General features: G+C 37.5%; 1 protein-coding gene across 2 annotated transcripts in view; it reads left to right on the plus strand.

Moving 5' to 3' along the window:
- NECAB3 (N-terminal EF-hand calcium binding protein 3) overlaps nucleotides 1–25,069 on the plus strand; it is a 91,117-nt gene that overhangs the window by 55,009 nt on the left and 11,039 nt on the right. For both annotated transcript variants that reach the window (XM_026697322.2, XM_087929164.1), the window contains exons 4-7: nucleotides 1,371–1,396; nucleotides 2,349–2,446; nucleotides 22,608–22,744; nucleotides 23,394–23,515. In XM_026697322.2, the coding sequence (XP_026553107.2) occupies nucleotides 1,371–1,396; nucleotides 2,349–2,446; nucleotides 22,608–22,744; nucleotides 23,394–23,515 (383 nt within the window). The remainder of the gene's footprint in view (nucleotides 1–1,370; nucleotides 1,397–2,348; nucleotides 2,447–22,607; nucleotides 22,745–23,393; nucleotides 23,516–25,069) is intronic.

Here is a 25,069-nt window from a genome sequence, read left to right on the forward strand (position 1 = left end):
TTTCTTTTGAGTAAATATTCCCCAACAAAGCATGTGTTTTAGAGGCAAAATTTCCTTATCATGAGAAGCCTGAGAAAAACCTGTCTAGTGTGTTTAGAAAAGGGAATTTCAGTATGACAATCAGCCGCATTTGTTCTGCTTCCTTCCTATCTCTGCTCTATCTACTGATCCCATCTTATTTACATAGAAATACTAGGATCTGGTGATGGAAAATCATTAACATTAGAGCAAGATAGCCTAAAGACTGTGTGCCAAGCAATACCTGCAGTTGCTCCCCTACTACTCTCTCTCTCTCCCCTCTCTCCTTCCCCCTCTCTCCTTCTCTCCCCTTCTCTCTGTCTCATCTCATATTTTTTAACTGCCCCTCTCCCTTCCAGAAGCAGGACCTTTGCCCATATGTCATGCCCCTGGTGGAGACTGACTCTGAAAGAGATGAGGAACAGCCGACAGGGAGTGGAAGTGTGGCTCTGGAAGTTTTGAAGGAGGCTGGGGAAGGGCAGAGGCTGGCTGAGCAGTCAGAGGAGGACCTAGGCCCATCCCCTATCCATCCTAGGGCACACAGGGAGGAGAGGATAAGGGAGAGACGTGGTCTCCTTGGGAGGAGAGGGCCTTGATCCTCTTCATGGGCTGCGGGTGTGACAACTGAATAAGAGTTTGGACCTGCGTACTGGCAAACACTGGAAACAAATCGTGTAAATATCTCTAGTGTATAGTTCCACTCTGAGTTTGGCGTCCTTCCCAGTATGTGTTATCCGTGGACACCCTCCAGCCCTTATCTTGCCTGGTTTGTGTTGCTTTTTTCCTTGTTCGTGTTACTGTGTGGGAGTTTTTTTGGCTTCCGTCAAAGATATTCGGAGCTTGGAAGCAAACTGAAGGAATAAAAGGCGCTTCACCTGTTTTCTGTGACTGTGTTTGTTTTGTATCCCACCCTGGGTCATCACACCCTGTATTTCCCTGTCATTTCTCGTCTCAGAACTCTGGACCATAACTCTGATTGGTAGAAACAATGTTAAGTCAGATAACATAATAACAGGGCTTCCAATTCAGACTTATCATATTCTGTAGTACAGTATAGTAATTGACTAAATACATTGACTAAATACATTGACTAAATAGCACCTCCATAAGACCAATATTTAAAATTATATATAACAGGTTTTTATAGATTTAAACAGAACAATACCTAGGTCTACCATATGAAATATTTTGAAAGGCCTCAGCTAATGCTGATTTCTATAATCTTGAAATGAAGATAAAGTTAGCAACCTTAATTGACAGTTTCCATTTTGCTTCATTCTGCAACTGTCTCCTCAAGCTCTTATTAATCATCTCATATAAATGTTTTTCCTTTTTTATGTGTGTTTCTACAGCAATTTAGAGACAGAGAAGTTGTGTGGTAAGTACTCAATAACTATTCTCGCTGTGGAATATATATTTCCTAACTTTCCTTGATATATTTGGGGGTGGGATGTTTTGCCCCCTTCTTAGATGTGAACTATTTTTCTTCCCAGAATAATCCCACATTGGACAAAAGCTTGTTCTTTCCTCCAGTATGGTGCCCTAGATATGTGCTTGGACCATTTCTGACAAAATTCCCAAAGTTATTCTAGACCAGGGCTGTCAAACTTATGGCCCCTGGGCCTATGCATCACATGCAGTGATTGTCACCTGAAGGTGTTCCCTGAAAGCTCCAAATTGTCCTGAGCTGGGAGCAGGGGTGGGATTCTACTGGTTCAGCCCAGTTTAGGTGAACCAGTAGCTCTGAAGATCAAGGTATTTCCTTCCCCCCCCCACCAATCAGCTGTTTTCTAAAGATCAGCTGTGCCGTGCAATTTAGATTAGCTAAAAAAGCAGGAAATTATCGGATTTCTTGCTTTCTAGCTAATCTAAATCACGTGGCACAGCTGATCCTCCCCTTGCTGTTTTATTGCTTCACCCAGGAAGCTTCCCTGAAGCCCAGTAGCAAAAAAGGTTTTTGTGATTTTTATTTTTTGGCTGACTGGGCCTTGGGGAAGCCTCCTGGGAGCAAAAATGGAGCATGAGGGGGCACACAACATCCCCCCACCCCGTTTTTGCTCCAAGGAGGCTTCCCTGAAGCCCAGTAGGCCAAACAACAACAACAACCCACCCAGTCACATGGCCACCTCATCATGCTCACCTAGCCACGCCCACCTAGCCATGCCCCCAGAACCAGTAGGTAAAAAATTTGCATCCCACCCCTGGCTGGGAGGATGGAATAAGAAAATTGTAGGTTGTATTTAAAATATTTTGAGAAGGACTTACAAGTGGAATGGGGGATTGTGTGACAGAATACAGTAACAAAAGCATTTTCTTCCTTTCGGCTGCAGACTATTTCACAGAACATCTTGGAGAATACAGACATGTTTTGTCTGCTCTGGAGCAACTCAACACTGCTGTCTTATCAGCTATGGATAAAACCAAACTGGTAAGTGTGAGTTCATTTCCAATATTATTCTTATGGATGGCTTTAATTAGCTTCCTTTACCTACTTTTAATATAATGGACATCCAATTAAGATATATTCCAAGCTTTTATTGTGTTCATCAGAATGTGTATTCCAGAGATCAGTTAAGGGAGAATTAGTTTAATTTGTTCCAACCTGGGACAGAGCTTCACAGAAGCAGTTAGCTAAGCATCTTTGGATATTTACAATATCCAAAGTCTTATAAGTATATAAAGTGGATCATTTTTCTATTTTAAATTGCTCTCATACACATAAGGCCCAGGTTTCTTTTTGTAATCCTAAGCACAACGTATAGGCTTATTTCAGAAACATAAATTGGACAGCAGAAGAGAGAATGGCTTTCAGAACACTTGTAGAAGGTTACTAATGATAGAAAAAGATAGATGTTTGGATACAAGATAGTTTCTATTCAATGAAAAAAATAATCTGGCCCAATAAGACAGCAATAACAAATACTGTATTAATCATGGAGTCCAAATGGAGAGTTATGGTAGAATATTAGCTTATCACAAATTTGATCTTTCAGATGGACCTGGAAGAAGGAATGTACCACCTGTGAATTCAGAACTCTATGTGGTTTCTAAACCTGTTGATATACATTCCATAATTCCTCTAAATGTTGCTACCTAGTCATAATTTATTATGTAATGGAAAAATGAAATTATTACATAAACGAATAGCAGTTACATTGGCAGCTTTCAGTTGTAGTGGTTTTATTTAAATTAAATCAGTTTTAGGTTTTGGTCCTACACATTTTTTTTTCTTGGGCCTTGCCTTATTTTTGCTGCATACAAAATTTAAAGTCCAAGTGCAGTCTTGACCACAAAAGCAGAAACCAATCATAATGAGAGAAAAAAGAAAACTATAGAATATGAAATACGTCTCTTTTTATCCATTGTCAACAGCAGTTTCATTTGCTAAATGAAGTAGGAAAAATGTTCATAATTTACATGCATTGTATTTGCTGCAGGGGTGGGATTCTACCTATTCGCTAGAACCGGTTGTTAACATTCTAAGCAGTTTGGAGAACCGGTTGTTAGAAGAAATTACTGGCCTAATCCTGTAAGAAAGGCAGGAAGGAAACATTCTTGTGTTGCTTACAGAAACTGCCTCTCTGTTAACCCTTATTACATTCTTGGCAGGACTAGACTTCCTGTCTCAGGAACGCCTCTGGAGTTTTTTTCCCCTCCTTTGCTGGTACTTTGCTTGTGTGGAATGACCATTCAAAGTTACAATGGCACTGAAAAAAGTGACTTATGACCATTTTTCACACTTACAACTGTTGCAGCATCCCCACAGTCATGAGAAGCCAAGCGAGGAGATGCGTGCCTCGATGTGAGTGATGTTGAGTTGGCCACGCCCAGCCAAAAACATGACCACCAAGCCATGTCCACCCAGTCACATAACCATGAAGCCATGCCCACCACCTAAGCCATGTCCACAGAACCAGTTGTTAAAAATTTTGAATCCCACCCGATTTGCTGGTAATGGATCCCACTAGGTTTTACACAGCAAGCTAAAGGTTGTGTTTCTAAAGAAGGGGGCAAAGTCTCAATTTTCTAGGTTTCTATTTTCCCAGTCATCTTAAGAGTTCAAAGCTGTCTTCTCTGAGAAGTTTCTGGGAAATGAAAAAGGCTGTGGTGAGCCTGCTTTAAAGGATCAGTTAAATAACAATTGTATTCTGCTCCAAAAATGACAGTGATATATATTCAAATTTTGGTGGAAGATTATCTGATCTGATTATCTGATTGTTTAACATTCCTCCTCTCGATCATAGTTCAGTTCAAAAGGAAGATGAAACAATTCCAATAATACTGTTTCAGATAGTCTCAAAATATATTGGAGAAGAAAGAATAAGAGATTCCTGATTTTTCTTCTGATGAAATTCCTCTATAAAACAGGCATAACATAAAAACCATATCTGAATAAAGTCCTTCCTATTTGAATAGGATAATCGTTTATTTGATCTAATTAAGGACTATGTGTATGAAAATATCCTGTTGTTTTGAAAACAAACTTTTGAATAGACTGTAAACAATATGAATCAGACAGACTAAAGGCTAAAACAGTGTTTCCCAAACTCTGATATTCAGTGGCCTAAAGAATAGCTAGATATTGTGAGAATTGTAATCCAACATATCTTGATTTCAGTAGCTAAATATTGCTGCTCTGTAACTTAAACTACCATATAATAAGAAATATTTAAATGAATAAAATCTATAAGCTATGTTAGTTTACATTAGTTCTATATCAATGTATGATTTCAAATACTGGTGATTTTATTGTTTTTTTTTCTTTTTTGAATTAACGAGAATGTGCTATAAATATTTAATATTTACACTTTGTATCTGAGGAATCTCCATGCAAATATGAAGCTAGCTAAGAGTCTTTCATAAAAACAGATCTTCCCTGCTTTTATGAAAGATAATTACATTCATGCAGCTAATAGTTGTTTTTTGCAGGATACTTCTTTTTCGACTTTCTGAAAATAGTTATGAAAATATAATGAACGGATCTACCTTGACTTTAGAATATATTAACACAGTAAGAGTGCAATAAATTGTACTTCTCTGAATATTGACAGCATAGAAGCTACTTTAGTCCATAGATTTCTCTCTTCTCAGTTTCATATTTAGAGTTGAAATCAACAGAATTTTGGATGAATAGAAAAAACAATCTCAAGTAGAAAACAAACTCTCGTCTTTTTCTTTTCCCCATTAATGTCTTGCTATAGCTCCATTTTAATGAACAGGATGATAGTCTGAATGTCACTGAAAGTATCTTACTATTTAAATTTCTTGTGCACATATGCTGCTCCATGCTCTTGATAGTCTTGTTTTCTCATCCACAAGCTTTGGAAAGAGCTGAGTGAAGCTGCCAAGGAGCCCCCAAGCCAAACTGCTGTACTTCTTTTGGGGGAAGCCAGAATTTTAATAAAATATTCTCTACCATGGAATAAAGCATTCAATTCCAAGCACATCCTCTCTGGAAAACCAGGAAACAATGAGGAACCTCCCGATAATACAACATTGTTAATGATTTCTCCTTTAAACTCATCTGGAACTTTCTGCAGACTTTGGAAAACCAAATGATGAAGCCCTGGAGAACTTTGGCTGAGCAGATGGGGTTTGAACAATGGCTCTGGGCAGCAAAAGCGTTCTTTGCCTATAGTTACCAACTGCCCATCAGGAGTCTCAATGCTCACAGATTTATGGCAAGTTTTCTCTTGCAGATCCCTTTTGTAGTCCATGGACACATAACAGTAGTTTTTCTTAAGTTGTGTAACCATTTTTTTGTTCAAGGTGCTAAGAAGATATACATTACTAGAGCTATTGAGCAGCAAGTTATGCATGTATTTGCAGAGACCATTTCCAGCCACATCCAACCGATAGATACCTCCCATACATGTTTGTCCAGAGTATATCGGAGTAACATGGGAAATCCCTGCCCCAGCTTCTACAGCCAGTCCAGTAATTCTACCACAGTAACAGAGTGAGAGGAACCCAGTATTGGCCACATACAAAGCTGGGACACTAAACCCTTCAAAAAATACCTCTGCCATCTTCTCTCTGTTTGTGGTTGGACAGGAAGGGGAATCACTTGTCAATATGGGATGGTCCTCAGTGGAAACTTGCAACCCACAGTAAAAGAGATGGCTCCATAAGTTCTCCATGGCTTGCCAATCTATTATAATACCATGCTTCAGTGGCTGAGTTTGCAATTTTTCACCAGAACAGGCAGGATGGTAGATAGGAGGAAGAGATGCAGTTTTCATCACAATTCTTGGCTTTTCTTCACCTGCAAAGCCTGATCGACAGAAACTACTGCCATTGTCTATTACAAGTGCAACTTTCTCCATAATCTTGCACTATGTCCCCTTGATTTCCTGGATGAGAAAATAACTGGGAAATAAAAGAAAGGGAAAAGAAGCCAAACTTTTTAAAATGCTCTTATTGTCTCAAATAAAAGTGTATTTATTGTCTGGTAAATGCTGTGCTTTTAATCACCATTTGATTGAGAAAGAGGCTAAGTATTCCTGATCAACCCTACAGAAGAAATACTCAATATACTCAATATGATATAAATAAAAAAATAGTAAAATATGTTGTTTCAGGACAAAATATAACCCACAGAAAGTATTTTTTGTGCAAAATGATATGCTATTTTATAGACCAAAGAAACATTAACTGACATAATATTTGTTAGCATTGTTCATAATGTGTAATTTTCCCATCACAATTTAGAGATTGATAATTCTTAGCAAAATTAAGAGGGTTTTTTGTTCCTTTATGTTAGTTTTTTTTTCAAAATGGGATGTTTATTCAAATCACTAGTTGAAAATATAGTTCAAGTTTTCAAGTAAATTTACCTTCGGAGTCAATTACATTTTTTTTATACATTACTGATACAATACCTAATGCTATATGAGTGAGGGACATGTCACTGAAGCCTTTCTAACTGCAAGGAATCCAGAGAAATGTGCTCTCATTCTGTATTCATGATATAATATCACTGTACTCCATGACATAGCCCTTTATACTCTTAGAAAGTATTATGGTTTGCATAGAATACATCAGGAAACCCTTGTCAAGAATCCTGCATGCTCCTTCCCAGATGCCCAGGAGATCTGCATAAATGCAGATTTCATCTTGCCTGTATGTCTTGCATCCTGTATTTCCATCCAGATATTTTCATGAGACTGAAGAACTTTTGTGTTATTTGTGGCAAAGTAGTGTCCTATGGCACTGTAACAGCATGCTATCTTATTTGCACAGTTCTGTCACAATCAGAATCTGAGAAAGTAGAGTGTATGAGGCCTCTTTTTCTTAGGTCCTGGTTTTAGTGTAGGGCTTAAACTATCTTACCTCAGTTGCTAAATCCACATGGAGGTTACTGGCACCATGTAGAGTAGGGGCAAGCTGAACAGTTCAGGAGATCTAGATTATGAGGCCAGATTGTTTGGAACTAATACCTTCTTCATGGCAGGGAAGGACTGATAAGTAGCATTTAAGTTTAGGAGAGATTTAAACACTGGAATATACAATTAGACACAACAGGCAATTAGGACTTCTGGAAACAATTCTTCATCCTATCTGACCTCCAGAACTCTTAGTAGTAAATTCTTACAGAGAGTGTTTATACCTGTTGTATTATACCTTTGATACATGAACAGTGTTTTATTGTAGCTTTCTAGGAACTAAGAGCATCCTTGTTTGAACAGATTTATATATTCACACTCTCAGCCAACTTCTTCACTCTCATTCTCTCTCTTAATATTGTTAATATTATTATCTCTTAATATTTAAGTCCCCACCTATTTTCACAGCATGTAGTGATAAGGGATAGAATCTATTCTGACCCATGAATCTGCTCATTAATTTTAACAACACTCCTGGAAACCTCTAAGTAAAAGCATCTTGGGAGAGGTGTTAGCCAAGCTGAGAATCAGTAGTTGATGGATGAAGATATTCAAGCTCACTAGTTCTTAGATTCCACTGATTTTTTTCCCCCAAGAAGAATTCATTTTTATGATGTCATCAGATTCTATAATGCATTCTTTCCCCGCCCTTCATACATATTTCAAAGGTATTAGTTCTGTTTGATATCTGACTTAACAGTGTTTGTTATTTTATCCAACTAGTTTGCTCTCTATCTTTTCTCCACAAAGAACATTTTTCTTAGGATTTCCAGGTAGACTCCTATTCAGAAATTAGAAAGAACCAAGTGATGTAGTAGCTAGACTAGGATGGGATATCTAGATTAAAATTCATCCTCATTCACGGATTCAGTGAGTGAATCTTTGGCCAGTTTCTCTATCTCAGTCCAACTTATTCCAAAGACTTCTTGTTGTGGGAAAAATGCAGAAGTCTGGTATTTATGCAAACTTGAGCATATTTCTTAATGGAAAGCTTGGATATAAAATAAATCCAATTTTAGTTCCAATCTTAATATTTCACAATGAATATTCAGATTTTTTTTATTGTTAAAAAGCCAGGTATAATACAATTATTCAGTCATATTGTAAATAGAAACAGTGGCAATATTATCAGTATGACCTAGATAAAAACATGAAAACTGGTTACAAAATAATGAAATGTCTCAGCAATTGAAAAAGAAGGCTTCCACGTGTCATAGTTGGCATTCCATGAACTGCTCCCCACTATCTTCTTATTTCCATCTACTTATAAATTGTATAGGAACAGCCCATAATGCAGTGAACTTCAATCAGAAGAAAAAGCTTGAAAATTGTGCTAGAGAGCAAGGGATGTAAGGAGGCAGGGCAGAAGAGAGGGAGGGAGAGAGATGTGTGAATTGGAAGGGAATCCTATAGGACAAGACATTGCATTATATTGTCACCACTGAACATCATCCTGCTGGATTTGGTCCAGCATTCAAGCCTGCCAGAATAATTTGAAATCAAGATTTTACCCTCTAAATTGCTAGCTGATCACCTTGCTTTAAAATCAATTGCAAATGTAATAAGTATCCATTCAATCCCATCCCATCCCATCCCATCTTTATAATTTATAAACTTGTTGACTAGCACTGGCTGATAATGGAACTCTGCAGGACTTTAATTGATACTTCTCTCTAGGATGATGCAGCATCTTTAACAAGCACAATTATTCAAACAATTGCAAGTATTCTGGACCACAGTACTCTTTAGCTCATGTTATCCACAAAAATATCATCAGCGACCTTGTCAAAAATTTTAGTGGCCCAGCCTCCATGTACCAGTCCTTCCCAAATCCCAGGTGAGATCAAAGGACATTACAGCTGTAGCCATGTGTTTTGAGAATTTTATGGCATAGGTAGGCATATTTTTCAGCTGAAGAGCCTTGTTGGTGGTTGGCTAATAAAATATATGGGGGAAAAGGCACAAATAGTTTCAGCAGTACATTGAGTCAGGCAAATATATTGTTACCATTGAGCCACGGTGGCACAGTAGTACAGGCTACTACTGCTGACTGCCAGCTGACTGCAATTTCGCAGTTCAAATCTCACCAGGCTCAAGGTTGATTCAGCCTTCCATCCTTTCAAAATGGGTAAAATGAAAACCCAAATTGTTTGGGATTACATGCTGATTCTGTAAACTGCTTAAGGCTGTATATAAGTCTAAGTGCCATTGCTATTGCTACTCTTTATACAGGTAATTGCTGGGTTACAAGCATTCCCTTAGTGAACGTTTGAAGTTATGCAATCAATGCCCCCTTGTATTTCCAAACAAGGCCCCAAACTACAAAACTTGCAGCACCACGGCAGTTGTTTACCCTTACAAACAACCTCAGAGGGTCTGCAACATTCATCCTGAAGATTGCCAGCTGAAATGGAGCTTCTGAAGGGTGGATCCACCCCTCTAACATTCCATTCAAGCCTCCAGAGGCCTAGCCTGGCACATTGCAGGCAGAAATGGAGCTTCTGAGAGATGTATCTGCCCCTCAGAAGCCCAGTTCAGGCATCCAGAGGCCTCCCCTGGCCTGTTGCTGGCTGAAATGGAGCCTCCATGGGCCCGAGCTAGCCCTCCAAGGCTCTTTTTGGCCCTCTGTAGGCCTCCCAGTATTTACTTTTCGAAGAGCTCCAGAAGAAGCTGACCCAGGTGGCAGAAGAAGCCAGAGTCTTTTATTCAGAAGCCTGTGAAACTGTAAGAACGTGAGATGTAAGGAAAACAGTGTTCCCCATATGAATAAAAGACCAGCTTCTCTGCCAAGACAGCCTGCAGCAATGGGCCGGGGGAGGCCTCTGGATCCACCCCTCAAAAGCTCCATTTCAACTGGTGTTCAGGGCGAATGTTGCAGACCCTCCGCAGTTGTTCCTACGGGTGAACAATTGCCGTGGTGCTGCAAGATTCCTAGTTTTGGGACTTGTTCAGAAATGCTAGGGGATTCTGATTGTGTGACTTTGAATGTTCGCTAATGGAACGCTCATAACCCAGGGATTACCTGTACGTTGTTGCAATAAGAGATTCAATTTTATCCTCTTTCAGTTTTTGTTTGTTATATTGCAGTGCATTAGTGACCACAATGAATGTTGTCACCTTGCTATTAACTGTCAACAAAATACAGGAATTTATGCATGTGAGGGAAAAATATGTATGTTTTTTCACCTATGCACCCCTTTAAGACCATACAAAACACAACAAGATTTTTGAGCTGCTCAAGATGGTTTATTGCCTTCCCATGTTTTGGAGGTTTTCATTTCCAGCCATTGATTTGGCAATAGATGTTGGTTCACAGGCCAGGTTGTCCCTTCATGCCTACTGGATGTATGGTGTACCAATGTTTGATTTTATTCTTGGCAATCGCTGAATCTGCGATTGATGAATCTCCATCTGCGGTTGATTTCTCCGCCTCAACCAAGAAAAACAAAGTGAGTAGTCTCTGCATCTTCCGCATTTCACAGTCTCCTCCTCCTCGTCGTGCTGCCGAGGGAAATGGACATGAGGGGCTGGTTTTGTCTCCACGGCAGCCCCTCAGCTCTGGTCGGCTGTAAATATTTACCCTGTTTCCCAGGGGAAAGGAGAACAGGGGGAGGACTTTTGAACCATGAGACAGTTTTCCAAGAGGAGGCAGCAGCACTACCTTGACCTGTAAGCAAAACAGAATCTTCCTAATAAAGCGCCCTTCTTTTCCCAGATGTCATGAGCCTCTCTTTGATCCTGTGCTACAGCTTAGACTGGGAGCTTTTTTTGCACTAGATAGAGTCTAACCCAGTGGTGTCAAACTCAAGGCCCATAGGCCAGATCCAGCACGCAGCATGCTTGAATCTGACCTGCAGGGCCACCCCGGAGACAGTGAAAGACTGGCCTGTGGTGCCTCTACCAGCAAAAACGGAGCTCGAAACAGCTGCAAGTGACCCTCCCAAGCTCCATTTTAAGTGGCAGAGGTTTGCAGGAAGCCATCGCAGCCGAAAACAGAGCTCGGAAGCCCATTTTCACTGGCAGAGTGGTCAGGCCACCACAGGTGCCCCCAACATGAGTGACATTGAGCTGGCCATGCCCACCCTGGCCACGCCCACAATTAAATCGAGTTTGACACCCCTGGTCTAACCTGTTCTTTTCTAACATGCTACTTTCACATTTTGGGGGGGAGGGAATACTCTGATTAACATCTGATTGCTCCAATTAACATCTGCTGGAAATAATTAGAAGATTTAGGATAGAAGTAGGTAGAAGGTAGATTATAATCTACAGTGTGAATTCTGGTTGCCTTTATTTACACATGCATCAGTTTAATCTATAATCTGCAGGATCACAGATATGAATTTATGCATATACATGGCTCATCTCCAGAAGATGACTTGGTGAAGTAAGAAATTGTTTCTTCTGTATAAAATTCCATACAATATTTAATTCCTTCTTTAAGTCACTAGTTTGCACTATAATCCGATCCTAGAAATTGGGGGGCATTTTTATATCTCACCTAGCATGTTATTTTAACCAGTAATTTAGTTCTAAATTTGGTCAAACATAGAGTAAAAAGATAAGGATTCCTTAAACTAAGCTTTAATCTTGGTGAGTTGGTGTTTCATCCAGATGGTTTTCTTGTTAAATTTAGGAAATGGTTTATCATTGCTTTTTCTTGGATTCTTTTATTTCCCAATTAGTTTTCAGCCATGGGATTTCCATGTAATCTCTGTAATCCAGATCCAACCCTATTTAACTTTTCGGGAAGTAACTAAGGTAAGCTAAATGCTACTACTGCTATGATTCAGAGAAAATTAAGGAGTGTGGAGGTGAGGAATTTATGGAAAATCTTTAGAATAGCTTTATAAAAGAAGAGTGAAATAATTTATAGGAAAAATAAAGCAGCGCAAGATATAGGATGACAGAATCTGTAATGCAAAGATGGAAAAACTTTTTGTTGTAATGGGGAGTTTAGATAAAGACCCTATAGATCTCTATTGCAGGGAAACAGGAATATAATACAAGAAAAATAGGTTTAAGCCATTGGTAAAATGTCATTTGATAGCATGAGTTTGATTGATTAAATGCCATGAAGTTTTTTATTCCTAGCAATTTTTAAATTTACTTTATTCTTTTTTATTTTATTAAAGTCTAATCTTTCTTATTTTTACAAATAACTCAAGGGAGCAGACATAACCCAAATACCTTCCTCCTCCTATTTTCCCAACAACAGCCCTGTGAGGTGGGTTGGGCTGAGAATGACTGGTCCAAAACTACCTAGCAGGCTTTTATGGTAAGGAAGAACTTGAACTCATAGTCTCCTGTTTTCTAGCAAGATTCCTTAACCACTAAACCTAACCGATAGATGGGTGGATAGATGGAGGGATGGATATATAATATATCCCTAACCTATTCTTTAGGTCTCCATAGCATGAGTACAAAGTATTAAGATGTCATTTAACTGTTCCTATAGACAAAGATCTAGATGGACATTATATTAAAGAGTTGCACTTATAGAACAGAAATCATGCTTTAGCCTACTCTCCAGACAGTATTTTCTAGTCAACCTCTACTTGTGTCCTTTCTTATTTTATTATGACTTGGTGGGAGTGCATTTGTAATTTTGGGGTATTCTGAGCAAATACTATTCTAAGCAATTCTATCATTTGGGAAACTTCTACAGAAAGATGCATATTGAATCAAGCTGGAGAGTTTTCTATTTATTCATTTGTGTATGAAATTGACAAAAGCAAGCAAAGATTGATGCAAGAGTGGAGCATTTGAATTCAATTTTCTCCACCTTATTGGTGAATCGAAAGACAGCTTCTTTATAACAGAAAGAACAACTAAAATCAGACAAATTAAGAAATGATTTAAATTTATGCAGAACTGAATAGTGTTTCAATGCTATTTGATTTTGTACAATCATTTGATCATATTGATAATAGTTTGTGTGCCAGTGAATAAGATATGTAAAAGTCTGCCATGTTAATTGTAATGTTTTAAGTAGGTTAAGTATTGTATTTTCAGCAATACTAGTCTTCAAGCCAGAAATACCCTTGCCTATTTTTTAGGCCAATTCATCTTTTAAATTCTTTTCCTAAATTCATTGTCTTGCCTTTCAATAATCAATATTTTAAGGGTTTTTAAATATTCAAATTGATATATATTCCTACATGATGCTGTTTCAAAGTTTGTTCTTTTTACTTCTGATTTATAAAAGTTTTGTTTTATGTTTCGGGGGCAGAGTATGAAATGTTAGGTAACACTTATTACTAAAATATTGGACATTGAAATATATTATTAAGAACTGCTATTTAGAAACTTCTATTCTTTTTTACACATTGGAAGAGACATAGGCAAAAGAAAATGCTAAATATTGAAAGGCATTTCTGTACTATTACAATGTTTCTTTCTGGGCTTTCATTAAAGGAATAAGCTTGCTGCACTTGGGGAAGGCTTGCATTATAAAATATGCTGCATTGCTCAGGCAAAACCCTCTATTTTGAAGATACAAGCAATGTGCTTCTTTGTTTAACAGTAAAGTAACCACATTGCTTTGCTTGGTGGCTTTCTCAAGCAGTTCCAATAGCCAAAAAAGACTTCTCCATATGTGCTTATATAAGCAGAGGAGAGTTCTCTGTTGCTTCCATTACTGGAAATGCCAGGCATGATGTAAAGCAGGGATGTCAAACTCAATTTCATTGAGGGCCGCATCAGGGTTGTGGTTGACCTCAGGGGGCTGGGGGAGTGTGGCCAACTGGGTGGGCCTGGCCAGCTTGGCACCACTCACTGGGCGTGGCCCAGTGGGTGGGCCTGGCCAGCATGATACGACTTCCCAAACTGCTGGCATGTTTCATCTTTGCATTGGGTAGACTGGACTGAAGCGATGCAGGCCAACCCCTTACATTTTCCAGGACAGCCTTGCAGGCCGAATCTGACCACATCGTGGGCCAGATTCAGCCAGCAGGCCTTGTGTTTGATACCCTGGTGTAAAGCAACAATGTTGTTTCTTTGTTCAATCTTGTGCCTCCTTGCCTTAGAAAGGGTGAACTGTATGGTTTCCACATCACAAGCGCCTTGATCAAGACAAAGATAAGTTGTTTTGCAGAAATTACAGTATTGATGCTTTGTTGAGTCAAAAATGATCTGGGCTTATCTCATTTTCTAAACAGCACAAATACACATCTTGATTATTTATTTTTCACATCCCATTCAACCGAAACTTTCAAGAGAAAGGTCTCCAAAAATTAAATATAGATAAGAGTCATGAAATGCAAAAGGCAACAAAACTTAGAAGCCAAGTGCGAACATCAGAAAGATTAAAATGCAATCCAGACTAGGGCCATAAAACATGGGCTGCAGCATTCTGGACAATGACTAGATGGCAGAATAGTTTTCTGTATTTCTGTTGCATCAATTGGTCATATGCCCAAATCTTGTAGACATAGTCTAAATAGCTTGGAAAAATATACTTTCCTATGCAACTAAGTATATATCTGATGGAGATTTTTGGCCATCACTAAGAAGTTCTCAGCCACAGTAACCACTCACATCACCTCCAACACCAGTGATAATTCTCTGCTCTGATTAGGCCAATGTTACAATGCTTTCTCAAGGTGCACAACTAGAAATAAAAACTTCACCATTCAGAATTCTCAGCACAGACATCTTGGTTGGTGAATGCTGAGAATTGAAATCAGTGTATTTAAAGAATGTAGGGCATACAGGTAAAGACTGACTTGTGAGGAAGTTATGGAAAACTAGAAATAACATGTCCAAAATATACAAAATAAATAGCTAGTACTTACAGTGGCCTGGTCTTTTTTAAGGAGAATGACGAATCCTCTTCTTTCTTTGGTTTTTTCTTGGTCTGTGATCTTTTCAGGCTTACTTTTTTTAACATTCCTGTGGGAGGTGTTATTTCCCATCATACCACCAAATTAGTGGTCTTTCCTCCTTGGGAAGCAGCTTTAGCAATGTTGCTACCAGCTCTATCTGAATCAGGTGCTCTAACACCAGGAACAATTATGATGTCATGCAACTTCACTAGATGATCTTACAATGGTTGAGGTATATATTACCAAGCCCTTTAAGGCTGTAATCATAGCTAAACTATACTAAGTGGCCTTCCCAACATGATGGTCTTGATTAGGGTCCCCAATGTATCTGGAGACTGGGGAAAGTTCCTTTTTGTTTAACAGCAGGAAAAAGCTGGATAGTTTAGAAAAAAAAGAATATCAAGACAACCCTCCAGATTTTACTAATTAAAATTAAGAACAGTGTTTCATTCCAAGGTTCATTTCTAACCTTCATAGGGCAACCATTTTTGAACCAAGGTATCCCAAATGAGCAGCTTACAGAATGAGTCCAAAATCTGGGACCCAATGCTCCCAGAATTGAATTTTTGGCAAATTTTACATTAAAAAAAACATTGTATGACATAAAAGTTATCATAAAACACTGACATAATACAAAACATCATAAAACATTTCCTGTATTGATGTTTGACTGTGCTATATATACAGTGCAACACAGGATATTTCCAAGGCAGATACATCTCTGAATATATCCTAACTTGTCCAGTAAATGCAGTAAATTAGAATTTCTGTCATTGTTTGAAGGCATCGAAGAATCTAGCAAGGAAATATCTGTGAAAGCATGACCCAATGGTCATAGGTTGTATAGTGGTTAATAAATCTAATGCCTTAATTGGATACATTCACAAATAAAGCAATTGATCTAGTAGTCATCTGGATTTTTGCAGGCTGAGGTCTCTTCCAATAAATCCATTTCTGAGAGAGAGTATCAGTTCTGGGCTTGATGTAATGGATCACATACACTAGAAATGGATAAGCTATAAATCTAAAGATATTGCGGCATTTCAGTTCTTAGCCATTCCAATCAACCTGGCCATTATTAAGGAGTGTTAGGAACTAACACACACATACCCACACAGAGAGTGTTTATATCTTGCATTTTAGTGATATAGTTTTGTAATGTGGCACCTTGACATCTCCAAATGGGTCTGTTGGCCTGTGAAGTATTTAAAAATGAGATTTTTAGACATTTGTAATGATTTTTCTTTAATTTTCATTTTTCAGTGGTACCCACCACACAAAACTATAGGTTAAAATTAAAAAAAAAATTTGATTTAGGACACTACACACTGCTTAGCAAAATATATAGCGCAGATTGTCCTTGGGTTATGACCAGTGGTTCAGAACCATTCAAAGTTACGACAGCGTGGAAGAGGGGGGTGGGATTTATGATCAGGCTTGGAATTCCAGCCATCACAGAATTCCCAGTGTCATGTGATTATGATCTTGGCACTTAGTGCCTGCTTCGCAATTACAACATCCCAGTCAGATGAGGTCACATGATTGTGATTGCCAATAAAGCAAAGCCAATTGGAAAACCACAAGGAAGTTGGAAATTGCTCCTGTTTCCAATGGTTTATTTTGCCTGCCTGTACTCCATGGTGTCTGCCCACAGCACCCACCCACAGCATATTAAATATACAAGTAAAACACCACTTTTCTAGACACTCATATTCTGTCATATGTATTCACATAGCATTTTCTATGTTTTTTTTATTTTTCATCAACTTCCCTGGCTTTCTCCATTTCTTTACCACCAGTAATGAGAAAAATAAGCAGCAATTTCATAAATGCTTTTGTGAGGTAGGATTGTTATGTATCCATTGCTGGAATGTATGTTTATTATATTTCCAACAAACAGAATTCTGAAAGCAGAGAGAAGGTGGAAGAAAGGATCAATTAGCATATTTATAAGGCTAAAAATAGCAGGACGGAAAGCTCCTGTGGTCATAGTGGAAGTATGCTGGAGCTAGCCGTTTGCTGCTTGGCAGTGCATTGGCTTTAAATAAATCAAGAGGCATCTTCGTCCTTTCCTTTTCAACTGAATATAAAGGACTTCAGAACAATTAACAGGTAAATGCTAATGATTGATGAAGATCTTCAAAGAAATTACATGGGGCAAAATTTCTTTGGGGAAATGCCTCTCTTTTTTCTTCTTAAAATTCATTGTGAGTGCTTTGGCATTTTCTCCATTCCTTAACTCAGAATACTTTTTGGTATCTCATAATTCATCTGGTCCTTATCTTCTTTATTCATATTCATATTTATACACACACCTTTCATGCAGGTATGTTACTTCCTATGTTTGGACTTCCAAATTATTCCTGCCATCAACTTTTGTTTTCAGTACACAGAATTTTAAAAAAGAGAACATGAGTTCAAGTCCCTTATTACCCATAAAAATCAGCTGGGTGACCTTGGCCCAGTCACTCTCTGTCAGCACAATTCACCTCACAGGGTTGTCATAGGGACCACAGGAAGGAGTATTGAATATCTTAATCCCCTTGGTTTGTCTGTAAAAGTAATAAAGGTGGAATACAAATAAGGGGGGTGGGGGAGATACACTTGATTTAGATTTGGTTTCAGGTCTTGGGATTGCTTATAATTAATCAATTAACGTTTGCAAATGAATATTCTAAAACTGACTAGGTGGCTGATTTTTAAGGAATGTTCAATTCTGATTACAGCATACTGTCACTGTCTATATTACATTCATTGTTACTATCGTGCTACTTATTTATTTTTAAACTTAATATACAGTAATGTTCTTGGTTTATAGCATCTTAAAAAATTAAGAATGGTTATTGTGGCAAAAAGAAAAACATATTGATGGTAGCAGTGCTAGGTTGCATAAATAAAATCATGGAACTTTTTCTTCCTCACTTGCTGTTACGTGGAAGCATTTGGAACCTCCTTAGTTTCTATTAGCTCCAACTGGTATTTCCATTTTATCATTATCATCCTCAAATTGTGATATTTTCTAAAGCTCCTGACCATCAATCATGAGTGGCAGCCATGAAATTAGAGGGCAGCCAGTTTACATAGCCAACTATTTTTACTCTAGACATTTGCATAGGTTGATGGCATGATCAATATATTTTAGTCTCAGTCTGCCATTGAGAGCTAACATAGAATAGTGGTTAAAAGTCTTGATGAAGACTCAAGAAACATGTTTCCTCTGTTTCTGCTTCTGTCCTTTGGAAGAACATTTTCTCCCAAGATTCAGGAACTTTACTCCCTCTTTCCCATCACATCTCAGTTTGCCCATCACAATCACAGTATTGTTCACAGTATTTGTACTGTTGCCCTCCCTTTCCAAAATACTCTCCTCCAAATTCTGCCAGCTCTTGTCCAGGTTACATTATCATACTATTTTGCACCCAGGTAATATCAACCATAGGAGATCAGGCTATCTAGGGTTCTGGGCACTTTTCCATGTGTATATTCTGGTCATTAATTCAGTTTTCAGTTGCTTCTGTTTTGTAATCTTTTGATTCTTTATAACTTTTTCTTTGCAAACGTGCACCAGCAGTAATTCCTTACTGTGTCTGATATAATAATTCAATCTATATTTCTCTTCTTCTACATTTTGGTTTACTCAAAGTAATCACCTTCCCTTTTATTTCTGCAAATCAGAGCCTGTCAACATCACTTCTTGGGTGGAAAACATGATTCATGGTCATTAATTTCCTTGTTTGTTATAATTTCAGTTAATATGCTATTTTCATTGACTGGACTTTTTCTTCCTCCTTTTGCTTCAATGAGGAAAATTAGTAGCAGTAATAATAATATCCTTTGTAAAGATGCAATAATGGATTATTCCATTTACTTACTGTAAGTGCAAGCAACAGCCATTTTGCAATTTTTGTTATAGAAACTAAGTATCTTTATGGATACTCACCAAATTACAAATGCAGAATGTGCCTCGTAGTTCATGATTAATCCAAAGCAAAATATATACTTTGGCAGAGATAAAATTGGAAACTAAGTCTCCTGGATGACAGTCTCATTCTTTCTCAACTGACTTGTAACATCTCATTATTATCTCAGTAGTTTTTTCCAGAACACAGTTGTTAATATCAGTTTAGGAGATGGATGCATCTCGTGTAGATGAATCAATTTATTTGTTGAGCCCATCCTGTGATTTATGGTCTTTTTCCATGTTCTGTGACTTACATAATACAACTCTTTAAAATTCAGAGCATATGGCAAATTTCTATTACATTAAGATGTATTTCATTTAATAACTGGAAACAATTGCTATTTCTATTTAATTTGACATTAAGATTCATATTATATCTTCATGAATAGAAAATGGCAAATAAAAAGTTTAATCATATAGGAAAAATATAGTTGGGTACATTATTGTCTATTTATTACTATTATAATGTTCATGAATTAGGAAAGATAAAACATCAAAAGATTTATTGATGAATTAGATTTCTAAATTAGAAATGTAAACAATCTCTAGATTAATCAACTAATGTTATTAATTTTAATTAAAAAACCAATTCCAAGAATATATTAAAAGGACACCTGTTTATTTTTTGATGCTTTCTTTTCCATAATTAGCACTCTCCAAGCTGACTGGGAATTATGGAAGTTGTGAATGAGATTTTGTCTTGTTTTGAATGAGATTGACTTTGTATATGTCATGTTTTGTTTTTGCTGTTTTGGAAAGTTTTAACCTGAATTTAGTCAGTCATATAAATAGACAGATAAGACTTCAACAGATCTGAAGACTCCTGGGATAGGAAACACTATTATAAATGTAATATATTTTCTTCTTCTAAGAATGAGAAGTACCTTTAGTTTACTGAACTTTGAACAAACTTGCATGCCCTTCAGTAGCTGCAAAAAAATAATTTGGTTTTTAATAATTGGCACCCAGTATTAAATTGTGTGTATTTTCTTTTACTTGTTTTGCAAATGGGAGGGCGAGGGGGAAAGCAAATTGAAAGCAGGTCAATGTAGATGTAAAAAGTAGTGATACTACTACTTTTACTACCAAACTTCAAATGAGGCTTTTATCTGTATGTGAAGACCTGAGCCTTTTCACTGCAATTACACAAATCTTTAATAAAGCTGTTTCTAATTTTAACCAAACTGAGACTTTGTACTTTGTACTCTACTTATCCCCAGATTTTGGTTCAAGAGAAGAAATACAACCATATATTAAACTTTCGTTGATATTGTGAGTTTTTCTGAAGCAGATCTTAGCAATATGTTAATTTGCATCTTCCAAGAGATTCTCTTAACAAAAGGTTTATATTATCTTTTATTAAACATATAGCTTGATTGTATGGGTGATTTCAGGACAGAAATAGTAATGCTAGATAAGTTAATCCATAGTTATACAACGAGTGCAGGTCTATTATCTCTAGGCTCGTGATAGTAATTTATCTGGATGGATGAAAATCGAAGTAACTGTTTTATATAGATCATCCTTGTTGCTGATTCATGGTGGAGAAACGCAGGATAGCAGAAAAGCTTCCACTGTTCCTGCATATTATTGCCTGGGTTGTGGTTGTGTTGTTTTAAAAGTTCTTTTGTTTCAATTTTCATGAAAGTAGTGGCTGTTTGCTTGTAGCATAGCTCAGTGTTAAGTACTTTTATGTGCACCATCTCATTACAGTAGAAAACTTTAAAAGTCAATATAACAAATTGCCAAATGATATTTAGGTACTTTATAATATGAGCACCAGAGGTGGTATTCAGCGGGTTCTGACCAGCACAGTTTATAGCACACAAAATCTGGCACAGTTTATAGCACACAAAATCGGCATGTAAATTTCTTTCAAAAAAATTTCAAAGGTAGAGTATGTTAGTCTTTTGCAACAAAGCTAACAAAAAAATAGTACTTTTAGAGTAACTGTTGGTTCTTTGTTGAGTGGAATAAAATAGCCCTATTTGGAGTGGAAAAAAGTAGACTTAAATTATCCATGTTAACTATATATAAATAAATCTAGATCAAAAATTTTTTTTTTAAAAAAAAACCCTTTATTTTCAGCTTTATAGAGCCATGCTGGCTAAATATATAAAGACATTTTTTTAAAAAAGGAAATTTTATTAAATCAGATCTAGACTAAATTATATAAAGTGTAGAACAAAGGTGTCAGTTGATTTCATTGAGGGCTGCATCAGGGTTGTGTTTGGCCTTGGGGCCCCCGGGAGGGGGCATAGCCAGGGTTGGCATGGCCAGCTTGACATCACTCCTCAAGGCTCCATTTTGTATGCAATGGCCTCTTTGCAGCCCTCTGCCAGTGAAAACGATTTAGCTGGCAGAGGCACCATGGGCCGGTCCTTTGCTGTTTCCAGGGCAGCCCAAAGGCCAGATCTAAACACCCCACAGTCTGGATTTAGCCTGTGGGCCTTGAGTTTGACAAGTATGTTTTTCTTATTTCCAAGTAGATGTATACAGTACTGCATCCTTAATGCAGTGGATTTACACAAGGGCTAGGCAACCCTTCATATGTGATAAGTATTTTTGAATATTCAAGGGTCTAAACATAATTCTTGTCTTTAAGTTTTTAAAACATACACTTCTTTTCCCAGCTGCAAACATTTAGAAGACTACCATTTTTAAACCCTGTTTCTTATTTATTATAATGCAGACAGTTATTTCTTATTCTGGGTTATGATAGTTGTGTATCACAGACAGCTGCAGGATTTTCCAAGATGAGGAGAAAAGGCATTATTGCTTTGCATGGGAAAAAATGAAATATTTTAATATATGTCAACATAAAGAAAGCATCCCTATGTGTCCTATTTTTTTAAAGACTAGAATGTTGAAGCTGAGCCAGAGAACTGTACAGAGAAATTCATCATAGTTCCTGTGGGCATCAATACACCTACCGACATTTCTGGGAAAACCACCAAAACTATCTACCTGTTTTGGGGGAGGTTACCTTTAAAAGACCACAGTTTATTTTAAAAAATAAAAATAAAAGAAACATCAAAGTCTAGCATCATCCCCCCAAAGATTAGAAAATAAAAGTGGCAGTGGCTTCAACCCAATCCTGTTTTGAGATATGCATATTTATTCAGAAAAGAAGCTGGAATTGATCTTAGTGGGCACACTGAAAGTCTAGAAGAGTTAGTTTGCTTTCTGGAATTTGGGTGTTTTGTGAGTAACTAAAATCATTTTAACAGGCAATTAATTGTCTTGTGATTAATCAACATCTCCTTCCTCTGGCAAGGTAGCCATTTTGTGACAGTACCAGCTATACTTATTAAAAAACTGAATTGTTCCCACTGAACTAAAAATATTATTTCCCTACTCTAGAAGCCCTGGGAGAAATTATCTGTTAGTACTCAGCTGCCTCTTTAACTCCTACAGGTGTATGAGAGTTCCTCCAAGATGGAACAGTTTGTGACCCGTTTTCTCCTGAGGGAGACGATGAACCAGATACAGTCTCTGCAAGTCTCCCTAGAATGTGCCGCAGATACTATTGAAGAACAGAGTGGCCGAGAAAGGTAAAACAACCATCTGGGCAATATAGCAGATGCAAAAAAGAAGCCAAATAATTAAGAGTGGGGTTGAAATCAGTTTCTATCATTTTCTAAGTCTCCTCATCTACTCTACAAAGGTTAGTTCTACCATATCTACAATTTTAGAGGGGTGTTTTTTGTCTGTTTGCTTGTTTGTGTGGGCTTCTTTACTATTCACAAAATAAGCATTCTCTAGATGAGTGCACTGTTGAAGACGTAAAACTTGTCATCATTATAGTTGTATTGACTCAATAATGTTGGAATGCATTAGAAGATGCTATAAATTACCAGTAGGAATCCTGCCTTGTTAATTGTAGTTGTGGAAAACCAGGGAAGTAGAATATCATTAGAATTGGACCTTACTGTCCCTGATCAATCTCCCTGAAGTAAAAACTCAGTTGGCAATATTTCTGCAGTCATGTTTTGCGTGACTGGAGAATTAAATAGTTAAAAAGAAAGGAAGATGAATGAAAGTTACTACATGTTTTAGTTCACATGTATTTTTAGATCATGCCTTTTATTTCTCACTTTGTATTGTTATCATGAAAAATGAGGAATCGTGCAAGCAGAATCAGAGACAACAAGCTAGTGATTATTCCTAGGGTATGTACTGTCTTGATGTTATGCTTCTTAGGAATAATATGAACAAATCTGAAGCTTTACTTGGTCAACACGCTGCAAAAAGATGTGGCCGAAGAATTCAGAAGAATGTTTGCTATTCTCCTACAGATCCGTATTCTGGGATGCTGACCACAGGTATTGGCAGCTTTCATCATTCTGATTCCCGGATTTGCATTAGTATGTGTATGCTTTGCAGCAGGGAATTAACTGTAAAAAATAGGGTCAACAATGTTTGGATAGAGAAAACAGTAAGCTAATGGTTTACACAAATAATTTAATCAACATCATAGCTAGTTTACATATAAGCTTCACAGGATGCTTTTAATGGTCTACTGTGCTCAGTGTGGAGCTGCCCTTGTGCTTTATCTGAGAACTGGAACTAGTAGAGTGGGGTACCTGGTCATAACCATGTAGACCATTGTAGAAGTAGTTGTATTGGCTACTACCAGCTGAAGAGTTTTGCTTATGACATAGAAGACTCTAAGCAATTTAAGCCCAGATTATCTGACAGATTATCCTCACCACTTGATCAAGATCATCAGGGAAGGTCCTTCTGCATGTCTGAAGATTGCCTGAGTGCCATCTTGTGGTTAATAGTGACCAGGCCTTCTTTGCGGTTGACCTCAACTCTGGAATGTTCCCCCTGATATTTTGGGGGTGCCTATTTGTTTTCTTTCTTTTCCCATGCACTTTTATTTATGTATGCCTGCATTCAAATCAGGTTTAACTGCTGCTGATTCCTTCCTCCTGGTTTTCAGCTACCCAATGTTCGAGCTGCAATGCTTTTAACTGTTGACTGGTATGGCTTGGTTATATTGTTATCTTGTTATATAGGACTTTATCACATTTTGTGCTATGTAAATTTGAAGTGGTTCACTTCCAAGAAAGTTTTCCTATCCTATTGAGTCACTGATACTGAAACTGGTAAAATGACTCAATGTTATGTAGTGAAGGACTCTCACACTTTAACAAGTCACTTTGAGGGATCCCTTTTACTAAGGCTTTATTGAAGGAAATGTTTTCTTGAAGTTCTATACAGCTGTAGTTATGTAAGGCCCCTTAGACTTTTGCTCCTAAACATGTTTGGGATGATTTTTAAGTAAATAAATGAGATGTCCTTTATCAAGGAATACACTGAGGGAGAGCTGAGTAACTTGATTTGTTCCCTATCACATCTAACTAGACAGTTAGGCTTAACTATGGTCTTGAGAACAGCTTGAAAGAGCAGCTTTTCTGATTTGTGAATAAGCAACATGCCAAGGCTTTCCCATGTTACTATTTTCATCACAAGAGTGGCACAAGGATGCTCACTAATGGTAATATAATCCCTATAATGGTTTAGCATTTTCTAAACTAGGTTTTGGTTTCTGTTATGTAAAGCAGGAAATTGTTTAATATTTGTTGTTTTAAGGAAAGTATCAAAGAAAATGTAGTATCATGTTCCTTTGTGGAATAGAGTGGGCAGGGAGTTGAAGAGGAGTAAAATATAAATATTTCTATGACAAAAAAAAAATGACAGTTTGTCATGTCTGATACTTAGTTCTCAGTCCTGTTTTTATTATTCAATCATGTTGATTTTTGAAGACTGATCAGAGTCCCTGCAGCTTTCTTGGCAAGGTTTTTCAGAAGTGGTTTGCCATTTCATCCTTCCTAGGACTGAAAGTACTCAGCCAAGACTATATAGTTTCA

This window comes from Pseudonaja textilis, chromosome 3, assembly GCF_049901715.1.
Source record: "Pseudonaja textilis isolate UNSWEBS1 chromosome 3, rPseTex1.2, whole genome shotgun sequence".
Lineage (NCBI taxonomy): Eukaryota > Metazoa > Chordata > Lepidosauria > Squamata > Elapidae > Pseudonaja > Pseudonaja textilis.